General features: G+C 54.3%; 1 protein-coding gene across 1 annotated transcript in view; it reads right to left on the bottom strand.

Annotated features, from left to right (window-relative positions):
* Nucleotides 1-429: 429 nt before the first annotated feature.
* slc25a26 (solute carrier family 25 member 26) overlaps nucleotides 430-26,765 on the bottom strand; it is a 93,635-nt gene continuing 67,299 nt past the window's right edge. Inside the window, exons 9-10 of the mRNA XM_035777493.2 lie at nucleotides 15,349-15,422; nucleotides 430-800 (exon numbers count right to left, since the gene is read on the bottom strand). Coding sequence (XP_035633386.1) covers nucleotides 704-800; nucleotides 15,349-15,422 — 171 coding nt within the window. The 3' untranslated portion in view covers nucleotides 430-703. The remainder of the gene's footprint in view (nucleotides 801-15,348; nucleotides 15,423-26,765) is intronic.

Consider the following 26,765-nt stretch of genomic DNA (forward strand, 5'->3'; position numbering starts at 1 on the left):
AGAGTAAAAGGTTCATCTATTCAGGATGTCCTGTTTTTAATACAAGGAAAAACCGGTCCATTAAATGGTACATGTTTTAATACTATCCCTTCGACGGAAGTTGGCTAAAGTACATTGTCCATCCATCTGCATTAATGTGGCGACAGTTGTGACAAATCCTGTAGTAAATGAGTGTTTAATCCAGCAGAAACACAGGCCCTAGGTCTCCGGTCCCATCTAGCACTGAGATGACAGGTGGATGCAGGTGGATGAGCTCATGATGCTTCTTCTCCAATAGGCTTTCTGGTGGCTCTTCACTGCAGGTGCTTTTGTTCACCGTGTTTCCATACTGAATAACGGAGAGCAGTAACCTTGGACGGACAAACTACTGTGAGGTGATTATTCCACCATTTAACTTCCCAGCTTCAGACAATGAACTGGAGAAAGTGGTGACATTGTATAAAAATATGGCTTTTAATACCGTTTCCACTCACATGGTCACACAGTGAAGAGACTCGGCTCAGAGATATGCGATCCTTGTTGTTAAAATGGAATTCACGCAGTTAAACTCAATCTGCAGCGCACTGATGAGCAGGAACGCAGACCTCTGGGTAATGTGATCAGGGATGACTCACACCAGGTGTCCCTCCTCGGGGCAAGTTCAGGCTGGGTCAGCACAGCACAGGGCCCTCTCCCACCTGCCTTCATCCCCAGGCCAGGGTCTTTATAGCAGGGTGCGTCGGACCTTCTCATAAGCACCCAGGAAGATAAAACCTCCCAGACTGATGGACGTGACTCGAGGTATACTGCCAGAAAACAGACTGAAAAGACAGACAAAATTGCATCAGGTATTATGCAACAGTAACATGTTACTTGTTTTATTTGACTAAGTCTTGTTTCATATTTCTCTGCTAAGATGTATGTTCTGAGAGGGATTTCATGCTATTTTAGGAAACGGGCCTATTAAGATGACTAGAGTCAGTTTCAGAAGCTAAGGAACAGAAAAGCTGTTTCTGAGTCAGTTTTAGAAGCTAGGAGACTGGAGAGGCTGTTCTGAAGGCAAATTTAGAAGACAGGAGACTGGGGAGGATGATTTAGAGTGAGTGTTTGAAGACAAGGGACTAGAGAGGATGTTTTAGAGTCCATTTTAGAAGATGGGAGTGGAGAGGCTGTTTTAAAGACAGCTTTAGAAGCTAGGGGACTGAAAAGCTGTTTTAGAGTCCGTTATTGAAGACAGGAGACACTGGGGATGATGTTTTTCAGTCCATTTAGAAGCTAGGGGAGTAGAAAGTTGTTTCAAAGAAAGTTTTAGAAGTTAGGGGACTCTCCAGACTGTTGATGCTGTGGAGGTCAGGGGATGGTGACAGGCCTTGAGAGTACGCCAGTCTCCCAAGGCCCTTTTCCACACAGCTGTTTTGTGGATTACTACTGAACCCCCTGATGGGCCTCCCTGGAGCTTGATCTGTCTGCCTGACTGATGGCCAGATGACATCCACACACGCCCCTCTGCTGTCCATTCGTGCGGCCATCCAGCAACAGCCTCAACTGGCTCAGCTCACACACCCCGGATCAGCCCAGTCATTCCTCGCTCTCTTTTTCTCCCTCTCTCTTCTCCATTCTCTTGTACACACACTATAGCATTTGCTCTCTCTCTCTCTCTCCACTCTCCCCACAGACTGGAAATATAATCCTATCCATTGGAGTGTTTTGTTGCTTACTGAGAACCCCCACTCTGCCACTACGCCCCTACACCCCTCGGTCGGTTCGTCGATCTGTCTACCCTGCCTCTGCTCTGGCCAGCAGCTCGAACTGCTCTCAGTGCCTTGGATGCTCCAGGGCTGACCTACGTAACACAACAGACCCCAGAGGCCTGGGACACCTGTGGGGGCTGTGCTGAGGTTTTATGGCCCTCCATTTAGAAATGGGGTCACAAATGGTCTAACCGCTAATACATCAATTTTGTCAACTGCAAATCTGTACAAGGTGCCAAGCACGTCAGGGATCTCTCAACTATCCCAGCCATTTACAGAACTGCACGTTTAGGAATGCTCCTAGTCGGATCGGGTGTTTTGGAGAGGCTGCGCTCGTGTGTGTGTGTGAGCGTGTGTGGGTGTTTAAATGCTTAAGCTGGAACAAATGAGCAAGGGGACATTTCTCAAAGCTTGTCATCCTGCCCTTCAGTTTGCTCTTTGCAGAGTTATCACCTTCGACTGAAATAGAAGTTAACACCCACTGTGTGTGAATCTCAACCTTTTCCATCACACTCGTTATATATCAAAATACAGTACTTTTCGAAATGCTCATGTGGTAGGCTGCCAGTGAAGCCAATGTTGTTTCTAACAACAAGCCAAGGAAAGCAATAGACAGAAAATAATGTCCCATTTTCAGTATCTGCCCATGTGAAAAATTGATTTGGCAATGGGTCAGCACAGTTCTTTAAAGTGTTCTAAGATTCTAAATTCTCCAGACCACCTCCACGTGTTCTGGCTCACAACAGTGTGTCACTTCCTGTCTGGGAGAAGCCCCACCTGTGGAACAAGATGTCTGAACTTCTCCCATAAACCTCTGGGGCTCGCTGACTCACTGACATCAGCAGCCCACCAGCCACACAGATCACTCAGGCCCTGAACACCGGCCAATCACCTCACAGCCTCCTAACCGCACAGCCTAAAATACCCCCGAGTCCTCAGCAGGAGAGAGAGAGCTGCTTATCACAGGCTTTGGTCTTAATCATGCTGAGAACCAGTGGTCTTAGATACACCACATGTCTTCACCTCCTTTTGATCAGGAGCACTTTTCTTCTCATTAATCATCTGCTTAATTTCATTAAATTAAATTCTACTTCCTTTAATTCACATTCTATTTAAATTATTCACCTGTGGGTTGTGGCCAATTCAAAATCAATTAAAATTCAAGAATTGAATTGGAATTAAAATGCAATTTCAAATTCAATTCAGAATTGACCCCAACCCTGGAGCAGACAGTTGGGTTCAAAGTCTGAGCAGTAGATTTAGGTCATGCGAAGTGGAGTGGACTTGGTGAACTCAGGTTTACATTGTTTTGGCGTGTTTCAGCTTCATTCTGGTTGGTGTGGGGAGGTCCTGGCTGTCCATGTGTTTTGGTTAGTGTGGTGAGGAGGTGTGTAAAGTTGGTCTAACCCAGTTGAAAGGCAGGCAGGGCTCGGCAGGGCTCTGGGGCACAGCAAACAGATGGAAGCACTTTATGGCTTCACTAGACTGCAATTGGGCCTATTACCATAATTCAAGCTTTAAAGCCCCAGCCCAGGCGTAACTGCCAAGTCCTTTCCCTATGGAATCACGACACTGCTTTTCCTCTGGTTGTCCCAGAGAGACTGTGTGTATCACTATCAGGGGAAGGCATTTAGGGAACTCCATGTTGTACGGTTTATTATGCTTGCTCCTTCAGCTGTACAGAAACCCTCCCTCTGCAGCTATCTTATCAGTAAACCAAGAGTTAGAGAAGAGAAGGAAAAAAAGACCAGAAAAAGAGAGACAAAATATTGAAGAAGATGGGGAACATCAAAGAATACTCTTTCAATTAGGGGCGGCTTGTCGAGGCAGCTGGGAGGCTTAGGGTAGAGACTTTTCTACAAGGGATCCCTCTGTATGACGGCTTCATGAGCATAAGAAGAGCCATTCAATAACAAGCCCACACCGTCCCTGGTCTTCTCTCTCCCAAGTGGAGTGTGTTGAAGCCCACCCCGTCCCTGGTCTTCTCTCTCCCCAGTAGAGTGTGTTGAAGCCCACCCCGTCCCTGGTCTTCTCTCTCCCAAGTGGAGTGTGTTGATGCCCACCCCGTCCCTGGTCTTCTCTCTCCCCTGGTCTCACCCCGTCCCTGGTCTCTCCCCAGTAGAGTGTGTTGAAGCCCACCCCGTCCCTGGTCTTCTCTCTCCCCAGTAGAGTGTGTTGAAGCCCACCCCGTCCCTGGTCTTCTCTCTCCCCAGCCGAGTGTGTTGAACCCCGTCCCTGGTCCACCCCGTCCCTGGTCTTCTCTCTCCCCCGGGTGTGTTGAAGCCCACCCCGTCCCTGGTCTTCTCTCCTCAGCCGGTGTGTGTTGAAGCCCAGCCCCTGGTCTTCTGAAGCTTCTCTCTCCCCAGCCGAGTGTGTTGAAGCCCACCCCGTCCCTGGTCTTCTCTCTCCCAGGAGTGTTGAAGCCCACCCCGTCCCTGGTCTTCTCTCTCCCAGTGGAGTGTGTTGAAGCCCACCCCGTCCCTGGTCTTCCCCGTCCCTGGTCTTCTCTCTCCCCAGTGGAGTGTGTTGAAGCCCACCCCGTCCCTGGTCTTCTCTCTCCCCAGTGGAGTGTGTTGAAGCCCACCCCGTCCCTGGTCTTCTCTCCCCAGCCGGAGTGTGTTGAAGCCCACCCCGTCCCTGGTCTTCTCTCTCCCCAGTGGAGTGTGTTGAAGCCCACCCCGTCCCTGGTCTTCTCTCTCCCCAGTGGAGTGTGTTGAAGCCCACCCCGTCCCTGGTCTCTCTCTCCCCAGCGGAGTGTGTTGAAGCCCAGTCCCTGGTCTTCTCTCTCCCCAGTGGAGTGTGTTGAAGCCCACCCCGTCCCTGGTCTTCTCTCTCCCCAGCCGAGTGTGTTGAAGCCCACCCCGTCCCTGGTCTTCTCTCTCCCCAGTGGAGTGTGTTGAAGCCCACCCCGTCCCTGGTCTTCTCTCTCCCCAGTGGAGTGTGTTGAAGCCCACCCCGTCCCTGGTCTTCTCTCTCCCCAGTGGAGTGTGTTGAAGCTCACCCCGTCCCTGGTCTTCTCTCTCCCCAGCAGTGTGTTGAAGCCCACCCCGTCCCTGGTCTTCTCTCTCCCCAGTGGAGTGTGTTGAAGCCCACCCCGTCCCTGGTCTTCTCTCTCCCCAGTGGTCTCTCTCTCCCCAGTGGAGTGTGTTGAAGCCCACCCCGTCCCTGGTCTTCTCTCTCCCCAGTGGAGTGTGTTGAAGCCCACCCCGTCCCTGGTCTTCTCTCTCCCCCAGCCTTCTCTCCCCAGTGGAGTGTGTTGAAGCCTCACCCCGTCCCTGGTCTTTCTCTCCCCAGTGGAGTGTGTTGAAGCCCACCCCGTCCCTGGTCTTCTCTCTCCCCAGTGGAGTGTGTTGAAGCCCACCCCGTCCCTGGTCTTCTCTCTCCCCAGTGGAGTGTGTTGAAGCCCACCCCGTCCCTGGTCTTCTCTCTCCCCAGTGGAGTGTGTTGAAGCCCACCCCGTCCCTGGTCTTCTCTCTCCCCAGTGGAGTGTGTTGAAGCCCACCCCGTCCCTGGTCTTCTCTCTCCCCAGTGGAGTGTGTTGAAGCCCACCCCGTCCCTGGTCTTCTCTCCCCAGCCGGAGTGTGTTGAAGCCCACCCCGTCCCTGGTCTTCTCTCTCCCCAGTGGAGTGTGTTGAAGCTCACCCCGTCCCTGGTCTTCTCTCTCCCCAGTGGAGTGTGTTGAAGCCCACCCCGTCCCTGGTCTTCTCTCTCCCCAGTGGAGTGTGTTGAAGCCCACCCCGTCCCTGGTCTTCTCTCTCCCCAGCGGAGTGTGTTGAAGCCCACCCCGTCCCTGGTCTTCTCTCTCCCCAGTGGAGTGTGTTGAAGCTCACCCCGTCCCTGGTCTTCTCTCTCCCAGTGGAGTGTGTTGAAGCCCACCCCGTCCCTGGTCTTCTCTCTCCCCAGTAGAGTGTGTTGAAGCCCACCCCGTCCCTGGTCTTCTCTCCCCTGAAGCCCACCCCGTCCCCAGTGGAGTGTGTTGAAGCCCACCCCGTCCCTGGTCTTCTCTCTCCCCAGTGGAGTGTGTTGAAGCCCACCCCGTCCCTTCTCTCCCCAGTGGAGTGTGTTGAAGCTCACCCCAGCAGAGTGTGTTGAAGCCCACCCCGTCCCTGGTCTTCTCTCTCCCCAGCGGAGTGTGTTGAAGCCACCCCGTCCCTGGTCTTCTCTCTCCCCAGCGGAGTGTGTTGAAGCCCACCCCATCCCTGGTCTTCTCTCCCCAGTGGAGTGTGTTGAAGCCACCCCGTCCCTGGTCTTCTCTCCCCAGCGGAGTGTGTTGAAGCCCACCCCGTCCCTGGTCTTCTCTCTCCCCAGTGGAGTGTGTTGAAGCTCACCCCGTCCCTGGTCTTCTCTCCCCAGTGGAGTGTGTCCCTGGAAGCCCACCCCGTCCCTGGTCTTCTCTCCCCAGTGGAGTGTGTTGAAGCTCACCCCGTCCCTGGTCTTTCTCTCCCCAGCGGAGTGTGTTGAAGCCCACCCCGTCCCTGGTCTTCTCTCTCCCCAGTGGAGTGTGTTGAAGCTCACCCCGTCCCTGGTCTTCTCTCTCCCAAGTGGAGTGTGTTGAAGCCCACCCCATCCCTGGTCTTCTCTCTCCCCAGTAGAGTGTGTTGAAGCCCACCCCGTCCCTGGTCTTCTCTCTCCCCAGTGGAGTGTGTTGAAGCCCACCCCGTCCCTGGTCTTCTCTCTCCCCAGCAGAGTGTGTTGAAGCTCACCCCGTCCCTGGTCTTCTCTCTCCCCAGTAGAGTGTGTTGAAGCCCACCCCGTCCCTGGTCTTCTCTCTCCCCAGCAGAGTGTGTTGAAGCTCACCCCGTCCCTGGTCTTCTCTCTCCCCAGCAGAGTGTGTTGAAGCCCACCCCGTCCCTGGTCTTCTCTCTCCCCAGCAGAGTGTGTTGAAGCCCACCCCGTCCCTGGTCTTCTCTCTCCCCAGCGGAGTGTGTTGAAGCTCACCCCAGCAGAGTGTGTTGAAGCCCCCGTCCCTGGTCTTCTCGGAGTGTGTTGAAGCTCCCCAGTCCCTGATCTTTCTCTCCCCAGCGGAGTGTGTTGAAGCCCTCCCCATCCCTGGTCTTCTCTCTCCCCAGTGGAGTGTGTTGAAGTCCCTGGTCTTCTCTCTCACCAGCGGAGTGTGTTGAAGCCCACCCCGTCCCTGGTCTTCTCTCTCCCCAGTGGAGTGTGTTGAAGCTCACCCCGTCCCTGGTCTTCTCTCCCCAGTGGAGTGTGTTGAAGCCCACCCCGTCCCTGGTCTTCTCTCTCCCCAGTGGAGTGTGTTGAAGCTCACCCCGTCCCTGGTCTTCTCTCTCCCCAGTGGAGTGTGTTGAAGCCCACCCCTGGTCCCTGGTCTTCTCTCTCCCCAGTGGAGTGTGTTGAAGTTGAAGTCCCTGGTCTTCTCTCTCCCCAGCGGAGTGTGTTGAAGCCCACCCCGTCCCTGGTCTTCTCTCTCCCCAGTGGAGTGTGTTGAAGCCCACCCCATCCCTGGTCTTCTCTCTCCCCAGTAGAGTGTGTTGAAGCCCACCCCGTCCCTGGTCGTCTCTCTCCCCAGTGGAGTGTGTTGAAGCCCACCCCGTCCCTGGTCTTCTCTCTCCCCAGCAGAGTGTGTTGAAGCTCACCCCGTCCCTGGTCTTCTCTCTCCCCAGTGGAGTGTGTTGAAGCCCACCCCGTCCCTGGTCTTCTCTCTCCCCAGCGGAGTGTGTTGTAGCTCACCCCAGCAGAGTGTGTTGAAGCCCACCCCGTCCCTGGTCTTCTCTCTCCCCAGCGGAGTGTGTTGAAGCTCACCCCGTCCCTGATCTTCTCTCTCCCCAGCGGAGTGTGTTGAAGCCCACCCCATCCCTGGTCTTCTCTCTCCCCAGTGGAGTGTGTTGAAGCTCACCCCGTCCCTGGTCTTCTCTCTCACCAGCGGAGTGTGTTGAAGCCCACCCCGTCCCTGGTCTTCTCTCTCCCCAGTGGAGTGTGTTTCCCTGGTCTTCTCTCTCCCCAGTGGAGTGTGTTGAAGCCCACCCCGTCCCTGGTCTTCTCTCTCCCCAGTGGAGTGTGTTGAAGCCCACCCCGTCCCTGGTCTTCTCTCTCCCCAGCGGAGTGTGTTGAAGCTCACCCCGTCCCTGGTCTTCTCTCCCCAGTAGAGTGTGTTGAAGCCCACCCCGTCCCAGTCTTCTCTCTCCCCAGCAGAGTGTGTTGAAGCCCACCCCGTCCCTGGTCTTTCTCTCCCCAGCAGAGTGTGTTGAAGCCCACCCCGTCCCTGGTCTCTCTCCCCAGCGGAGTGTGTTGAAGCTCACCCCAGCAGAGTGTGTTGAAGCCCACCCCGTCCCTGGTCTTCTCTCTCCCCAGCGGAGTGTGTTGAAGCTCACCCCGTCCCTGATCTTCTCTCTCCCCAGCGGAGTGTGTTGAAGCCCACCCCATCCCTGGTCTTCTCTCTCCCCAGTGGAGTGTGTTGAAGCTCACCCCGTCCCTGGTCTTCTCTCTCCCCAGTGGAGTGTGTTGAAGCCCACCCCGTCCCTGGTCTTCTCTCTCCCCAGCAGAGTGTGTTGAAGCTCACCCCGTCCCTGGTCTTCTCTCTCCCCAGTGGAGTGTGTTGAAGCCCACCCCGTCCCTGGTCTTCTCTCTCCCCAGCGGAGTGTGTTGAAGCTCACCCCAGCAGAGTGTGTTGAAGCCCACCCCGTCCCTGGTCTTCTCTCTCCCCAGCGGAGTGTGTTGAAGCTCACCCCGTCCCTGATCTTCTCTCTCCCCAGCGGAGTGTGTTGAAGCCCACCCCATCCCTGGTCTTCTCTCTCCCCAGTGGAGTGTGTTGAAGCTCACCCCGTCCCTGGTCTTCTCTCTCACCAGCGGAGTGTGTTGAAGCCCACCCCGTCCCTGGTCTTCTCTCTCCCCAGTGGAGTGTGTTGAAGCTCACCCCGTCCCTGGTCTTCTCTCTCCCCAGTGGAGTGTGTTGAAGCCCACCCCGTCCCTGGTCTTCTCTCTCCCCAGTGGAGTGTGTTGAAGCTCACCCCGTCCCTGGTCTTCTCTCTCCCCAGCGGAGTGTGTTGAAGCCCACCCCGTCCCTGGTCTTCTCTCTCCCCAGTGGAGTGTGTTGAAGCTCACCCCGTCCCTGGTCTTCTCTCTCCCAAGTGGAGTGTGTTGAAGCCCACCCCATCCCTGGTCTTCTCTCTCCCCAGTAGAGTGTGTTGAAGCCCACCCCGTCCCTGGTCTTCTCTCTCCCCAGTGGAGTGTGTTGAAGCCCACCCCGTCCCTGGTCTTCTCTCTCCCCAGCAGAGTGTGTTGAAGCTCACCCCGACCCTGGTCTTCTCTCTCCCCAGTAGAGTGTGTTGAAGCCCACCCCGTCCCTGGTCTTCTCTCTCCCCAGCAGAGTGTGTTGAAGCTCACCCCGTCCCTGGTCTTCTCTCTCCCCAGCAGAGTGTGTTGAAGCCCACCCCGTCCCTGGTCTTCTCTCTCCCCAGCAGAGTGTGTTGAAGCCCACCCCGTCCCTGGTCTTCTCTCTCCCCAGCGGAGTGTGTTGAAGCTCACCCCAGCAGAGTGTGTTGAAGCCCACCCCGTCCCTGGTCTTCTCTCTCCCCAGCGGAGTGTGTTGAAGCTCACCCCGTCCCTGATCTTCTCTCTCCCCAGCGGAGTGTGTTGAAGCCCTCCCCATCCCTGGTCTTCTCTCTCCCCAGTGGAGTGTGTTGAAGCTCACCCCGTCCCTGGTCTTCTCTCTCACCAGCGGAGTGTGTTGAAGCCCACCCCGTCCCTGGTCTCTCTCTCCCCAGTGGAGTGTGTTGAAGCTCACCCCGTCCCTGGTCTCTCTCTCCCAAGTGGAGTGTGTTGAAGCCCACCCCGTCCCTGGTCTTCTCTCTCCCCAGTGGAGTGTGTTGAAGCTCACCCCGTCCCTGGTCTTCTCTCTCCCCAGTGGAGTGTGTTGAAGCCCACCCCGTCCCTGGTCTTCTCTCCCCAGCGGAGTGTGTTGAAGCCCACCCCATCCCTGGTCTTCTCTCTCCCCAGTGGAGTGTGTTGAAGCCCACCCCGTCCCTGGTCTTCTCTCTCCCCAGCGGAGTGTGTTGAAGCCCACCCCGTCCCTGGTCTTCTCTCTCCCCAGTGGAGTGTGTTGAAGCCCACCCCATCCCTGGTCTTCTCTCTCCCCAGTAGAGTGTGTTGAAGCCCACCCCGTCCCTCCCCAGTGGAGTGTGTTGAAGCCCACCCCGTCCCTGGTCTTCTCTCTCCCCAGCAGAGTGTGTTGAAGCTCACCCCGTCCCTGGTCTTCTCTCTCCCCAGTGGAGTGTGTTGAAGCCCACCCCGTCCCTGGTCTTCTCTCTCCCCAGCGGAGTGTGTTGTAGCTCACCCCAGCAGAGTGTGTTGAAGCCCACCCCGTCCCTGGTCTTCTCTCTCCCCAGCGGAGTGTGTTGAAGCTCACCCCGTCCCTGATCTTCTCTCTCCCCAGCGGAGTGTGTTGAAGCCCACCCCATCCCTGGTCTTCTCTCTCCCCAGTGGAGTGTGTTGAAGCTCACCCCGTCCCTGGTCTTCTCTCTCACCAGCGGAGTGTGTTGAAGCCCACCCCGTCCCTGGTCTTCTCTCTCCCCAGTGGAGTGTGTTGAAGCTCACCCCGTCCCTGGTCTTCTCTCTCCCCAGTGGAGTGTGTTGAAGCCCACCCCGTCCCTGGTCTTCTCTCCCCAGTGGAGTGTGTTGAAGCCCACCCCGTCCCTGGTCTTCTCTCTCCCCAGCGGAGTGTGTTGAAGCTCACCCCGACCCTGGTCTTCTCTCTCCCCAGTAGAGTGTGTTGAAGCCCACCCCGTCCCTGGTCTTCTCTCTCCCCAGCAGAGTGTGTTGAAGCCCACCCCGTCCCTGGTCTTCTCTCTCCCCAGCAGAGTGTGTTGAAGCCCACCCCGTCCCTGGTCTTCTCTCTCCCCAGCGGAGTGTGTTGAAGCTCACCCCAGCAGAGTGTGTTGAAGCCCACCCCGTCCCTGGTCTTCTCTCTCCCCAGCGGAGTGTGTTGAAGCTCACCCCGTCCCTGATCTTCTCTCTCCCCAGCGGAGTGTGTTGAAGCCCACCCCATCCCTGGTCTTCTCTCTCCCCAGTGGAGTGTGTTGAAGCTCACCCCGTCCCTGGTCTTCTCTCTCACCAGCGGAGTGTGTTGAAGCCCACCCCGTCCCTGGTCTTCTCTCTCCCCAGTGGAGTGTGTTGAAGCTCACCCCGTCCCTGGTCTTCTCTCTCCCCAGTGGAGTGTGTTGAAGCCCACCCCGTCCCTGGTCTTCTCTCTCCCCAGTGGAGTGTGTTGAAGCCCACCCCGTCCCTGGTCTTCTCTCTCCCCAGCGGAGTGTGTTGAAGCTCACCCCGACCCTGGTCTTCTCTCTCCCCAGCAGAGTGTGTTGAAGCTCACCCCGTCCCTGGTCTTCTCTCTCCCCAGCAGAGTGTGTTGAAGCCCACCCCGTCCCTGGTCTTCTCTCTCCCCAGCAGAGTGTGTTGAAGCCCACCCCGTCCCTGGTCTTCTCTCTCCCCAGCGGAGTGTGTTGAAGCTCACCCCAGCAGAGTGTGTTGAAGCCCACCCCGTCCCTGGTCTTCTCTCTCCCCAGCGGAGTGTGTTGAAGCTCACCCCGTCCCTGATCTTCTCTCTCCCCAGCGGAGTGTGTTGAAGCCCTCCCCATCCCTGGTCTTCTCTCTCCCCAGTGGAGTGTGTTGAAGCTCACCCCGTCCCTGGTCTTCTCTCTCACCAGCGGAGTGTGTTGAAGCCCACCCCGTCCCTGGTCTTCTCTCTCCCCAGTGGAGTGTGTTGAAGCTCACCCCGTCCCTGGTCTTCTCTCTCCCCAGTGGAGTGTGTTGAAGCCCACCCCGTCCCTGGTCTTCTCTCTCCCCAGTGGAGTGTGTTGAAGCTCACCCCGTCCATTGGTCTTCTCTCTCCCCAGCGGAGTGTGTTGAAGCCCACCCCGTCCCTGGTCTTTCTCTCCCCAGCGGAGTGTGTTGAAGCCCACCCCATCCCTGGTCTTCTCCCCAGTGGAGTGTGTTGAAGCTCACCCCGTCCCTGGTCTTCTCTCTCACCAGCGGAGTGTGTTGAAGCCCACCCCGTCCCTGGTCTTCTCTCCCCAGTGGAGTGTGTTGAAGCCCACCCCATCCCTGGTCTCTCTCTCCCCAGTAGAGTGTGTTGAAGCCCACCCCGTCCCTGGTCTCTCTCTCCCCAGTGGAGTGTGTTGAAGCCCACCCCGTCCCTGGTCTTCTCTCCCCAGCAGAGTGTGTTGAAGCTCACCCCGTCCCTGGTCTTCTCTCTCCCCAGTGGAGTGTGTTGAAGCCCACCCCTTCCCTGGTCTTCTCTCTCCCCAGCAGAGTGTGTTGAAGCTCACCCCGTCCCTGGTCTTCTCTCTCCCCAGCAGAGTGTGTTGAAGCCCACCCCGTCCCTGGTCTTCTCTCTCCCCAGCAGAGTGTGTTGAAGCCCACCCCGTCCCTGGTCTTCTCTCTCCCCAGCGGAGTGTGTTGAAGCTCACCCCAGCAGAGTGTGTTGAAGCCCACCCCGTCCCTGGTCTTCTCTCTCCCCAGCGGAGTGTGTTGAAGCTCACCCCGTCCCTGATCTTCTCTCTCCCCAGCGGAGTGTGTTGAAGCCCACCCCATCCCTGGTCTTCTCTCTCCCCAGTGGAGTGTGTTGAAGCTCACCCCGTCCCTGGTCTTCTCTCTCACCAGCGGAGTGTGTTGAAGCCCACCCCGTCCCTGGTCTTCTCTCTCCCCAGTGGAGTGTGTTGAAGCTCACCCCGTCCCTGGTCTTCTCTCTCCCAAGTGGAGTGTGTTGAAGCCCACCCCGTCCCTGGTCTTCTCTCTCCCCAGTGGAGTGTGTTGAAGCTCACCCCGTCCCTGGTCTTCTCTCTCCCCAGTGGAGTGTGTTGAAGCCCACCCCGTCCCTGGTCTTCTCTCTCCCCAGCGGAGTGTGTTGAAGCCCACCCCATCCCTGGTCTTCTCTCTCCCCAGTGGAGTGTGTTGAAGCTCACCCCGTCCCTGGTCTTCTCTCTCACCAGCGGAGTGTGTTGAAGCCCACCCCGTCCCTGGTCTTCTCTCTCCCCAGTGGAGTGTGTTGAAGCTCACCCCGTCCCTGGTCTTCTCTCTCCCCAGTGGAGTGTGTTGAAGCCCACCCCGTCCCTGGTCTTCTCTCTCCCCAGTGGAGTGTGTTGAAGCTCACCCCATCCCTGGTCTTCTCTCTCCCCAGCGGAGTGTGTTGAAGCCCACCCCGTCCCTGGTCTTCTCTCTCCCCAGTGGAGTGTGTTGAAGCTAACCCCGTCCCTGGTCTTCTCTCTCCCAAGTGGAGTGTGTTGAAGCCCACCCCATCCCTGGTCTTCTCTCTCCCAAGTGGAGTGTGTTGAAGCCCACCCCGTCCCTGGTCTTCTCTCTCCCCAGTGGAGTGTGTTGAAGCTCACCCCGTCCCTGGTCTTCTCTCTCCCCAGTGGAGTGTGTTGAAGCCCACCCCGTCCCTGGTCTTCTCTCTCCCCAATGGAGTGTGTTGAAGCTCACCCCGTCCCTGGTCTTCTCTCTCCCCAGCGGAGTGTGTTGAAGCCCACCCCGTCCCTGGTCTTCTCTCTCCCCAGTGGAGTGTGTTGAAGCTCACCCCGTCCCTGGTCTTCTCTCTCCCAAGTGGAGTGTGTTGAAGCCCACCCCGTCCCTGGTCTTCTCTCTCCCCAGTGGAGTGTGTTGAAGCTCACCCCGTCCCTGGTCTTCTCTCTCCCAAGTGGAGTGTGTTGAAGCCCACCCCGTCCCTGGTCTTCTCTCTCCCAAGTGGAGTGTGTTGAAGCCCACCCCGTCCCTGGTCTTCTCTCTCCCAAGTGGAGTGTGTTGAAGCCCACCCCGTCCCTGGTCTTCTCTCTCCCCAGTGGAGTGTGTTGAAGCTCACCCCGTCCCTGGTCTTCTCTCTCCCCAGTAGAGTGTGTTGAAGCCCACCCCGTCCCTGGTCTTCTCTCTCCCCAGTGGAGTGTGTTGAAGCCCACCCCGTCCCTGGTCTTCTCTCTCCCCAGCAGAGTGTGTTGAAGCTCACCCCGTCCCTGGTCTTCTCTCTCCCCAGTAGAGTGTGTTGAAGCCCACCCCGTCCCTGGTCTTCTCTCTCCCCAGTGGAGTGTGTTGAAGCTCACCCCGTCCCTGGTCTTCTCTCTCCCCAGCGGAGTGTGTTGAAGCCCACCCCGTCCCTGGTCTTCTCTCTCCCCAGTGGAGTGTGTTGAAGCTCACCCCGTCCCTGGTCTTCTCTCTCCCAAGTGGAGTGTGTTGAAGCCCACCCCGTCCCTGGTCTTCTCTCTCCCAAGTGGAGTGTGTTGAAGCCCACCCCGTCCCTGGTCTTCTCTCTCCCAAGTGGAGTGTGTTGAAGCCCACCCCGTCCGTGGTCTTCTCTCTCCCCAGTGGAGTGTGTTGAAGCTCACCCCGTCCCTGGTCTTCTCTCTCCCCAGTAGAGTGTGTTGAAGCCCACCCCGTCCCTGGTTTTCTCTCTCCCCAGTGGAGTGTGTTGAAGCCCACCCCGTCCCTGGTCTTCTCTCTCCCCAGCAGAGTGTGTTGAAGCCCACCCCGTCCCTGGTCTCTCTCTCCCCAGCCCACCCCGTCCCTGGTCTTCTCTCTCCCCAGTGGAGCGTGTTGAAACCCACCCCGTCCCTGGTCTTCTCTCTCCCCAGTAGAGTGTGTTGAAGCCCACCCCGTCCCTGGTCTTCTCTCTCCCCAGTGGAGTGTGTTGAAGCCCACCCCGTCCCTGGTCTTCTCTCTCCCCAGTGGAGTGTGTTGAAGCTCACCCCGTCCCTGGTCTTCTCTCTCCCCAGCAGAGTGTGTTGAAGCCCACCCCGTCCCTGGTCTTCTCTCTCCCCAGCAGAGTGTGTTGAAGCTCACCCCGTCCCTGGTCTTCTCTCTCCCCAGCAGAGTGTGTTGAAGCCCACCCCGTCCCTGGTCTTCTCTCTCCCCAGTAGAGTGTGTTGAAGCCCACCCCGTCCCTGGTCTTCTCTCTCCCCAGCGGAGTGAGATTAACGAACTACCCCGGGGTTATTAAACAGCCAGTTAATGTTGAATCAGAACCTCTTCCCAACAGAATTTCACTCTCTGATTAGATTCCATTACTGCAGCCTACTCAAACAATCTCTGATAGTGCCCGAGAGACTGTTTTTGGCACCACCCCAAACCAAATCTGCTATTAACATCAGGGCCTGTATATCTTAACTAAATGATGGCTGCTCATACACACCAGACTATTATTCACAGGGCTGTTTGGTTTAGGGCTGGCAGGCCATCATTCCCTCCTGACCTGGCCTTTTCATTAGGAGATGTCATAAACACATCACACATTCAGCTCCACACATAAACCTTACCGTTGGCCCTACTAATGTCTTAATCAATAGGACTATTCAGAAAAGTTATGTCTCTTGGAAAGCTCTTAATTCTCATTTTTCAGGTTTCTGTGCTGAATGTATGTCCCCTGACTAGTGTTCCTACCAGCAGGCAAACCTGATTATGCAAAGAACTGTATGACTTTAAATCAGATAATGCAAAGTCCCAAAAAATGTACAGGCTAAGAGAAATGGTTTAAGATTTTTTTTAAACATAGTCTTTCAACAATAGAAAGGGGATACCTAGTCAGAGACACTTGTTGAAATGTGTACATAGGTACAGAAGGCTACCCCAGCCTAGTCCTCAGGTTCCTCCAGAACAGCAGCGTGTGATGGGCCATACTTACCCCGTCAAGCCCCTAGTCTTCCACACATCTAACAGCACCAGTGGGATGTTTCCACTCGCTGTACTAGTCCCAGCCTAAGAGAGAGAGAGGACAAATAAGAGACGTGACGATAGATGGATAGTCTCCTCCACTTCCTGCCACTTGGACAGACACCCTGTTGAGTCTTCCTCTCCCATCCTACCTCCTCCCACTTCTCCCCTCACAGACATCGGTGGCAACACAGGTGACATCCATAACAATCCACCACCCACACTCCACCTGTTGCAGTTTTATGCCAGAGGTCTTGATTGGGGGGAGTGGGCTCAGGATTGGGGAGAGTGGGAGAAGTAGTTAAGCGTGAGGGGGGAGGGTCTAGCATGGCAAGAGGAATGGGAGGGTGATTAAAGAGAGGAGGGGAAGTGAAGGGTGGGGTGCGGGGTTAGCATAACTGCGGCCTGGGCTGTAAATCACCCTGTGTATTTTGTGTGCCCAGCAGTATTTGTATTTGTATTTATTATGGATCCCCATTAGCTGCTGCCAAACAGCAGCTACTCTTCCTGGGGTCCAGCAAAATTAAGGCAGTTTATACAAGTTTAAAAACATTACAATACATTCATAGATTTCACAACACACTGTGTGCCCTCAGGCCCCTACTCCACCACTACCACATATCTACAGTACTAAATCCATATGTATGTATAGTGTGTGTGTGTGCCAATGTTTGTGTTGCTTCACAGTCCACACTGTTCCATAAGGTGTTTTTAATCTCTTTTTTAAATCTAATTTTACTGCTTGCGTCAGTTACTTGATGTGGAATAGAGTTCCGTGTAGTCATGGCTCGATGTAGCACTGTGTGCCTCCCATAGTCTGTTCTGGACATGGGGACTGTGAAGAGACATCGTGGCATGTCTTGTGGGGTATGAATGGGTGTCCGAGCTGTGTGCCAGTAGTTTAGACAGACAGCTCTGTGCATTCTACCTCTCATAAATGAAAGTAGTGATGAAGTCAACCTCTCCTCCACTTTCAGCCAGGAGAGATTGACATGCATATTATGCATATTATATTATTAATATTAGCTCTCTGTGTACATCCAAGCCGTGCTGCCCTGTTCTGAGCCAATTGCAATTTTCCTGAGTCCTTTTTTGTGGCACCTGACCACACGACTGAACAGTAGTCAAGGTGCGACAAAACTAGGACCTGCCTTGTTGATAGTGTTGTTAAGAAGGCAGACCATCGCTTTATAATAGACAGACTTCTCCCCATTTTAGCTACTACAGCATCAATATGATTTGACCATGACAGTTTACAATCTAGTGTTACTCCAAGCAGTTTAATCATCTCAACTTGCTCAATTTCCACATTATTTACTACAAGATTTAGTTGAGGTTTAGGGTTTAGTGAGTGTTTTGTTCCAAATACAATGCTTTTAGTTTCAGGAATATTTTGGGCTAACTTATTCCTTGCCAGCCACACTGACACTAACTGCAGCTCTTCATAGAGTGTTGCAGTCATTTCAGTCACTGCAGTAGCTGACGTGTATAGTGTTGAGTCATCCGCATACATAGACACTCTGGCTTTACTCAAAGTCAGTGGCATGTTGTTAGTAAAAATTGCTGATTGCTGATTATAACTGGCTTATATTGGATAGGCTTCCATTAAAGAACACCCGAAGTGTTCTGTTAAACAAATAATTCTTTATCCAGATTATAGCAGGGGGTGTAAAGACATAACACATACGTTTTTCCAGCAGCAGACTATGATCGATAATGTCAAAAGCTAACTAATGTCAGAAGTCTAACAAGACAGTCCCCACAATCATTTTATCATCAATTTCTCTCAGCCAATTATCAGTCATTATTGTGTAAGTGCTGTGCTTGTTGAGTGTCCTTCCCTATAAGCATGCTGAAATTCTGTTGTCAATTTGTTTACTGTGAAATAGCATTGTATCTGGTCAAACACATTTTTTTCCAGAAGGTTACTAAGGGTTTGTAACAGTCTGATTGGTTGACTATTTGAGCCAGTAAAGGGGGCTTTACTATTCTTGGGTAGCGGAATGACTTTAGCTTCCCTCCAAGCCTGAGGGCACACACTTTCTAGTAGGCTTCAATTGAAGATGCGGCAAATAGGAGTGGCAATACCGTCTGCTATTATCCTCAGTAATTGTCCATCTAGATTGTCAGACCCTGGTGGCTTGTCATTGTTGATAAACGACAATAATTATTTCACCTCTTCCACACTGACTTTACGGAATTCAAAAGTACAATACTTGTCTTTCATAATTTGGTCCGATATACTTGGATGTGTAGTGTCAGTGTTTGTTGTTGGCATGTCATCCCTAAGTTTGCTTATCTTGCCAATGAAAAAGTAATTAAAGTAGTTTGCAATCTCAGTGGGCTTCGTGATGAATGAGTCATTTGATTCAATGAATGAAGGAGCCGGCAAAATGTAATTTAAGTTGCCCATAAGCTTTTTACTATCTTTCTTTCTATAATTTACCTTTATTTCATAGTGTAGTTTCTTTTTATTTAGTTTAGTCACATGATTTCTTTATTTGCAGTATGTTTGCCAATCAGTTGGGCTGCCAGACTTAATTGGCATACATTTTGTCTCATCCCTCTCAACCATACAATTTTTCAATTCCTCATCAATCCAAGGGGATTTAACAGTTTTCACAGTAATTTTCTTAATGGGTGTTTATTAGTAACTGGAATAAATAGTTTCAGAAATGCGTCAATTGCAGCGTCTGGTTGCTCCTCATTACACACCACAGACCAGCAGTGTCTGGTTGCTCCTCATTACACACCACAGACCAGCAGCGTCTGGTTGCTCCTCATTACACACCACAGACCAGCAGTGTCTGGTTGCTCCTCATTACACACCACAGACCAGCAGTGTCTGGTTGCTCCTCATTACACACCACAGACCAGCAGCGTCTGGTTGCTCCTCATTACACACCACAGACCAGCAGTGTCTGGTTGCTCCTCATTACACACCACAGACCAGCAGTGTCTGGTTGCTCCTCATTACACACCACAGACCAGCAGCGTCTGGTTGCTCCTCATTACACACCACAGACCAGCAGTGTCTGGTTGCTCCTCATTACACACCACAGACCAGCAGCGTCTGGTTGCTCCTCATTACACACCACAGACCAGCAGTGTCTGGTTGCTCCTCATTACACACCACAGACCAGCAGTGTCTGGTTGCTCCTCATTACACACCACAGACCAGCAGCGTCTGGTTGCTCCTCATTACACACCACAGACCAGCAGTGTCTGGTTGCTCCTCATTACACACCACAGACCAGCAGTGTCTGGTTGCTCCTCATTACACACCACAGACCAGCAGTGTCTGGTTGCTCCTCATTACACACCACAGACCAGCAGCGTCTGGTTGCTCCTCATTACACACCACAGACCAGCAGCGTCTGGTTGCTCCTCATTACACACCACAGACCAGCAGCGTCTGGTTGCTCCTCATTACACACCACAGACAAGCAGCGTCTGGTTGCTCCTCATTACACACCACAGACCAGCAGCGTCTGGTTGCTCCTCATTACACACCACAGACCAGCAGTGTCTGGTTGCTCCTCATTACACACCACAGACCAGCAGTGTCTGGTTGCTCCTCATTACACACCACAGACTAGCAGTGTCTGGTTGCTCCTCATTACACACCACAGACCAGCAGTGTCTGGTTGCTCCTCATTACACACCACAGACCAGCAGTGTCTGGTTGCTCCTCATTACACACCACAGACCAGCAGTGTCTGGTTGCTCCTCATTACACACCACAGACCAGCAGCGTCTGGTTGCTCCTCATTACACACCACAGACCAGCAGTGTCTGGTTGCTCCTCATTACACACCACAGACTAGCAGTGTCTGGTTGCTCCTCATTACACACCACAGACCAGCAGCGTCTGGTTGCTCCTCATTACACACCACAGACAAGCAGCGTCTGGTTGCTCCTCATTACACACCACAGACCAGCAGTGTCTGGTTGCTCCTCATTACACACCACAGACCAGCAGCGTCTGGTTGCTCCTCATTACACACCACAGACCAGCAGTGTCTGGTTGCTCCTCATTACACACCACAGACTAGCAGTGTCTGGTTGCTCCTCATTACACACCACAGACCAGCAGCGTCTGGTTGCTCCTCATTACACACCACAGACCAGCAGTGTCTGGTTGCTCCTCATTACACACCACAGACCAGCAGTGTCTGGTTGCTCCTCATTACACACCACAGACTAGCAGTGTCTGGTTGCTCCTCATTACACACCACAGACCAGCAGTGTCTGGTTGCTCCTCATTACACACCACAGACCAGCAGTGTCTGGTTGCTCCTCATTACACACCACAGACTAGCAGTGTCTGGTTGCTCCTCATTACACACCACAGACCAGCAGTGTCTGGTTGCTCCTCATTACACACCACAGACCAGCAGTGTCTGGTTGCTCCTCATTACACACCACAGACCAGCAGTGTCTGGTTGCTCCTCATTACACACCACAGACCAGCAGCGTCTGGTTGCTCCTCATTACACACCACAGACCAGCAGTGTCTGGTTGCTCCTCATTACACACCACAGACTAGCAGTGTCTGGTTGCTCCTCATTACACACCACAGACCAGCAGCGTCTGGTTGCTCCTCATTACACACCACAGACCAGCAGTGTCTGGTTGCTCCTCATTACACACCACAGACCAGCAGTGTCTGGTTGCTCCTCATTACACACCACAGACCAGCAGTGTCTGGTTGCTCCTCATTACACACCACAGACTAGCAGTGTCTGGTTGCTCCTCATTACACACCACAGACCAGCAGTGTCTGGTTGCTCCTCATTACACACCACAGACCAGCAGTGTCTGGTTGCTCCTCATTACACACCACAGACTAGCAGTGTCTGGTTGCTCCTCATTACACACCACAGACCAGCAGTGTCTGGTTGCTCCTCATTACACACCACAGACCAGCAGTGTCTGGTTGCTCCTCATTACACACCACAGACCAGCAGTGTCTGGTTGCTCCTCATTACACACCACAGACCAGCAGTGTCTGGTTGCTCCTCATTACACACCACAGACTAGCAGTGTCTGGTTGCTCCTCATTACACACCACAGACCAGCAGCGTCTGGTTGCTCCTCATTACACACCACAGACCAGCAGTGTTTGGTTGCTCCTCATTACACACCACAGACCAGCAGCGTCTGGTTGCTCCTCATTACACACCACAGACCAGCAGTGTCTGGTTGCTCCTCATTACACACCACAGACCAGCAGTGTCTGGTTGCTCCTCATTACACACCACAGACCAGCAGTGTCTGGTTGCTCCTCATTACACACCACAGACCAGCAGTGTCTGGTTGCTCCTCATTACACACCACAGACCAGCAGTGTCTGGTTGCTCCTCATTACACACCACAGACCAGCAGTGTCTGGTTGCTCCTCATTACACACCACAGACCAGCAGTGTCTGGTTGCTCCTCATTACACACCACAGACCAGCAGCGTCTGGTTGCTCCTCATTACACACCACAGACCAGCAGCGTCTGGTTGCTCCTCATTACACACCACAGACCAGCAGTGTCTGGTTGCTCCTCATTACACACCACAGACCAGCAGTGTCTGGTTGCTCCTCATTACACACCACAGACCAGCAGCGTCTGGTTGCTCCTCATTACACACCACAGACCAGCAGTGTCTGGTTGCTCCTCATTACACACCACAGACCAGCAGCGTCTGGTTGCTCCTCATTACACACCACAGACCAGCAAATATTCTTTACATCAACATTTGAATCCCTACAAAACTTATTGTATTACCTCTTATACACTATATTAGGCCCAGCCTTTGGAACTTTGGTTTTCCTAAATATGGCTATTATATTATGATCACTACATCCTTAGTTGACCGTGCCTTTAAACAGCTTGCAAAATTCCAGAAAATTATGTCATGGCTTTAGAAGCTTCTGATAGGCTAATTGACATCATTTGATTGAGTCCGTTGGAGGTGTACCTGTGGATGTATTTCAAGGCCTACCTTCAAACCCAGTGCCTCTTTGCTTGACATCATGGGGAAATCAAAAGAAATCAGCCAAGACCTCAGAAAATAAATTGAAGGCCTTCATCCATGGGAGCAATTTCCAAACGCCTGAATGTACCATGTTCATCTGTACAAACAATAGTACGCAAGTATAAACACCATGGGACCACGCAGCCGTCATACCGCTCAAGAAGGAGATGCGTACTGTCTCCTAGAGATGAACGTACTTTGGTGTGAAAGTGCAAATCAATCCCAGAACAACAGCAAAGGACCTTGTGAAGATGCTGGAGGAAACAGGTACAAAAGTATCGATAGCCACAGTAAAATGAGTCCTATATCGACATAACCTGAAAGGCCGCTCAGCAGGGAAGAAGCCACTGCTCCAAAACCGCAATAAAAAAAGCCAGACAACCGTTTGCAACTGCACATGGGGACAAATATCGTACTTTTTGGACAAATGTCCTCTGGTCTGATGAAACAAAAATAGAACTGTTTGGCCATAATGACCATCGATATGTTTGGAGGAAAAAGGGGGAGGCTTGGAAGCCGAAGAATGCCAACAGTGAAGCACAGGGGTGGCAACATCATGTTGTGGGGGTGCTTTGCTGCAGGAGGGACTGGTGCACTTCACAAAATAGATGACATCATGAGGGAGGGAAATGAGCTTGGTCGCAAGTGGGTTTTTCCAAATGGACAATGACCCCAAGCATACTTCCAAAGTTGTGTCAAAATGACTTAAGGAAAACAAAGTCAAGGTATTGGAATGGCCATTACAAAGCCCTGACCTCAATCTTATAGAAATTTGTGGGCAGAACTGAAAAAGTGTGTGCAAGCAAGGAGGCCTACAAACCGGACTCAGTTACACCAGCTCTGTCAGAAGGAATGGGACAAAATTCACCCAACTTATTGTGGGAAGCTCGTGGAAGGCTACCTGAAATGTTTTACCCCAAGTTAAGCAATTTAAAGGCAATTCTACCAAATACTAATTGAGTGTATGTAAACTTCTGATCACTGGGAATGTGATGAAAGAAATAAATGATTCTCTCTACTATTATTTTGACATTTCACATTCTTAAAATAAAGTGGAGATCCTAACTAACCTAAAACAGATAATTTTTACTAGTATTAAATGTCAGGAGCTGTGAAAAACTGAGTTTAAATGTATTTGGCGAAGGTGTATGTACACTTCCCACTTCAACTGTGCACTATCAAGCATTTCACACATATTATCCAGATACTGACTGTTAGCACTTGGTGGTCTATAGCAGCTTCACACAAGAATGGGCTGTAGGTGAGGCAGATGAACCTGTAGCCATATTACTTTAACAGTATTTAACATTAGATCATCTCTAAGCTTTACAGGAATGTGGTTCTGAATATAGACAGCAACACCACCTCCGTTGGCATTTCTGTCTTTTCGGTAGATGTTATAACCATGTATTGCTACCACTGTATCATCAAAGGTATTATCTAAGTGAGTTTCAAAGATAGTCAGAATATGAAGGTCATCTGTCACAAGCAAGTTATTGACTTCATGGACCTTGTGACTTTGGACCCTTATTATTGGTGAAATCACAGGGGAATCCTGTTGATTCCTACATCTGAATTCTCCCGTTTCTGTTGGAGGGGCTGAGAAACCTCTTTTTTCTTCACTTGTCCCACAAGTTGTATTTTTCCTCAGCAATAGAGAGGAGGAACGGAGAATCTCTCTGTCCAAAATACACACAGACCACAAGCAACTTAGAACAGGCCTACGCTGACATGCACACTCTCTCTATTTGGCTCACTACATTTTTCTGACATATATCCCCTCATTATATCTGTCACTTGGTGTATCTGGGCACCTGTTGTACTGTAGCAGTGGGGTTCACTGGTGAGTATGTAATGTCTCTCTCTCTCTCTTCTGTTATTCCCCCTCTCCCCTCCTCAATTTCCCGAAACCCTGTAGTAGATGTAGGCAGTTTGATCAGTAAGTTAGTCTGGGTGATGGGGGGACCTATTATAGCAGTTGCAAAGGCAGGGATGTGCCATACTCAGACTGGGGTGCAGGTTTCAGAGGACACAGTGCTGTTTGACAGGCTATGGGCAGTGCAGCATGGTAAGAGTCCTGTTCTGTGTTTTTCTAGGTCCTGCTGGCCACTGAGGAACAGTCCGAGCAGTCTCTCTGAGCCAGCAGACCCACCGCTGTCTCAGCCAGCAGACAGACCCCTGTCCCAGCCAGCAAACCCACCCCTGTCCCAGCCAGAAGACTCACTTCTGTCCCAGCCAGCAAACCTACCCCTGTCCCAGCCAGAAGACTCACTTCTGTCCCAGCCAGCAGACCCACCGCTGTCCCAGCCAGCAGACCCACCCCTGTCCCAGCCAGCAAACCCACCCCTGTCCCAGCCAGCAGACCCACCGCTGTCCCAGCCAGCAGACCCACCCCTGTCCCAGCCAGCAGACCCACCCCTGTCCCAGCCAGCAGACCCACCCCTGTCCCAGCCAGCAAACCCACCCCTGTCCCAGCCAGCAAACCCACCCCTGTCCCAGCCAGCAGACCCACCGCTGTCCCAGCCAGCAGACAGACCCCTGTCCCAGCCAGCAAACTCACTTCTGTCCCAGCCAGCAGACTCACTTCTGTCCCAGCCAGCAAACTCACTTCTGTCCCAGCCAGCAGACTCACTTCTGTCCCAGCCAGCAGACTCACTTCTGTCCCAGCCAGCAGACTCACTTCTGTCCCAGCCAGCAGACTCACTTCTGTCCCAGCCAGCAGACTCACTTCTGTCCCAGCCAGCAGACTCACTTCTGTCCCAGCCAGCAGACTCACTTCTGTCCCAGCCAGCAGACTCACTTCTGTCCCAGCCAGCAGACTCACTTCTGTCCCAGCCAGCAGACTCACTTCTGTCCCAGCCAGCAGACTCACTTCTGTCCCAGCCAGCAGACCCACCTCTGTCCCAGCCAGCAGACCCAACCCTGTCCCAGCCAGCAGAATCACTTCTGTCCCAGCCAGCAGACTCACTTCTGTCCCAGCCAGCAGACTCACTTCTGTCCCAGCCAGCAGACCCACCTCTGTCCCAGCCAGCAGACCCACCTCTGTCCCAGCCAGCAGTCCAACCTCTGTCCCAGCCAGCAGACCCACCCCTGTCCCAGCCAGCAGACCGAGCTCTGTCCCAGCCAACAGACCCACCCCTGTCCCAGCCAGCAGACTCACTTCTGTCCCAGCCAGCAGACTCACTTCTGTCCCAGCCAGCAGACTCACTTCTGTCCCAGCCAGCAGACCCACCTCTGTCCCAGCCAGCAGTCCAACCTCTGTCCCAGCCAGCAGACCCACCTCTGTCCCAGCCAGCAGACCCACCTCTGTCCCAGCCAGCAGAACCACCTCTGTCCCAGCCAGCAGAACCACCCCTGTCCCAGCCAGCAGACCCACCTCTGTCGAAGCCAGCAGACCCACCCCTGTCCCAGCCAGCAGACCCACCCCTGTCCCAGCCAGCAGACCCACCCCTGTCCCAGCCAGCAGACCCACCTGTGTCCCAGCCTAGCAGACTCTCCCCTGTCCCAGCCAGCAGACCCACCCCTGTACCAGCCAGCAGACCCACCTATGTCCCAGCCTAGAAGACCGAGCTCTGTCCCAGCCAACAGACCCACCCCTGTCCCAGCCAGCAGACCCACCTCTGACCCAGCCAGCAGACCCATCCCTGTCCCAGCCAGCAGACCCATCCCTGTCCCAGCCAGCAGACCCACCCCTGTTCCAGCCAGTAGACCCCCCCTGTCCCAGCCAGCAGACCCACCTCTGTCCCAGCCAGCAGACCCACCCCTGTCCCAGCCAGCAGACCCATCCCTGTCCCAGCCAGCAGACCCACCTCTGTCCCAGCCAGCAGACCCACCTCTGTCCCAGCCAGCAGACCCACCTCTGTCCCAGCCAGCAGACCCACCCCTGTCCCAGCCAGCAGACCCACCCCTGTCCCAGCCAGCAGACCGACCCCTGTCCCAGCCAGCAGACCCACCCCTGTCCCAGCCAGCAGACCCACCCCTGTCCCAGCCAGCAGACCCACCCCTGTCCCAGCCAGCAGACCCACCTCTGTCCCAGCCAGCAGACCCACCTCTGTCCCAGCCAGCAGACCCACCTCTGTCCCAGCCAGCAGACCCACCTCTGTCCCAGCCAGCAGACCCACCCCTGTCCCAGCCAGCAGACCCACCCCTGTCCCAGCCAGCAGACCCACCCCTGTCCCAGCCAGCAGACCCACCTCTGTCCCAGCCAGCAGACCCACCCCTGTCCCAGCCAGCAGACCCACCTCTGTCCCAGCCAGCAGACCACCCCTGTCCCAGCCAGCAGAACCACCTCTGTCCCAGCCAGCAGAACCACCCCTGTCCCAGCCAGCAGACCCACCTCTGTCGAAGCCAGCAGACCCACCCATGTCCCAGCCAGCAGACCCACCTCTGTCCCAGCCAGCAGACCCACCCCTGTCCCAGCCAGCAGACCCACCTCTGTCCCAGCCAGCAGACAGACCCCTGTCCCAGCCAGCAAACCCACCCCTGTCCCAGCCAGCAGACTCACTTCTGTCCCAGCCAGCAGACTCACCCCTGTCCCAGCCAGCAGACCCACCTCTGTCCAAGCCAGCAGACCCACCTCTGTCCCAGCCAGCAGACCCACCCCTGTCCCAGCCAGCAGACCCACCCCTGTCCCAGCCAGCAGACCCACCTCTGTCCCAGCCAGCAGACCCACCTCTGTCCCAGCCAGCAGACCCACCTCTGTCCCAGCCAGCAGACCCACCTCTGTCCCAGCCAGCAGACCCACCCCTGTCCCAGCCAGCAGACCCACCTCTGTCCCAGCCAGCAGACCCACCCCTGTCCCAGCCAGCAGACAGACCCCTGTCCCAGCCAGCAAACCCACCCCTGTCCCAGCCAGAAGACTCACTTCTGTCCCAGCCAGCAAACCTACCCCTGTCCCAGCCAGAAGACTCACTTCTGTCCCAGCCAGCAGACCCACCGCTGTCCCAGCCAGCAGACCCACCCCTGTCCCAGCCAGCAAACCCACCCCTGTCCCAGCCAGAAGACTCACTTCTGTCCCAGCCAGCAGACCCACCGCTATCCCAGCCAGCAGACCCACCCCTGTCCCAGCCAGCAGACCCACCCCTGTCCCAGCCAGCAAACCCACCCCTGTCCCAGCCAGCAAACCCACCCCTGACCCAGCCAGCAAACCCACCCCTGTCCCAGCCAGCAGACCCACCGCTGTCCCAGCCAGCAGACAGACCCCTGTCCCAGCCAGCAAACTCACTTCTGTCCCAGCCAGCAGACTCACTTCTGTCCCAGCCAGCAAACTCACTTCTGTCCCAGCCAGCAGACTCACTTCTGTCCCAGCCAGCAGACTCACTTCTGTCCCAGCCAGCAGACTCACTTCTGTCCCAGCCAGC

The sequence above is a fragment of the Oncorhynchus keta genome, chromosome 10 (genome assembly GCF_023373465.1).
Source record: "Oncorhynchus keta strain PuntledgeMale-10-30-2019 chromosome 10, Oket_V2, whole genome shotgun sequence".
In the NCBI taxonomy this organism is placed as follows: domain Eukaryota; kingdom Metazoa; phylum Chordata; class Actinopteri; order Salmoniformes; family Salmonidae; genus Oncorhynchus; species Oncorhynchus keta.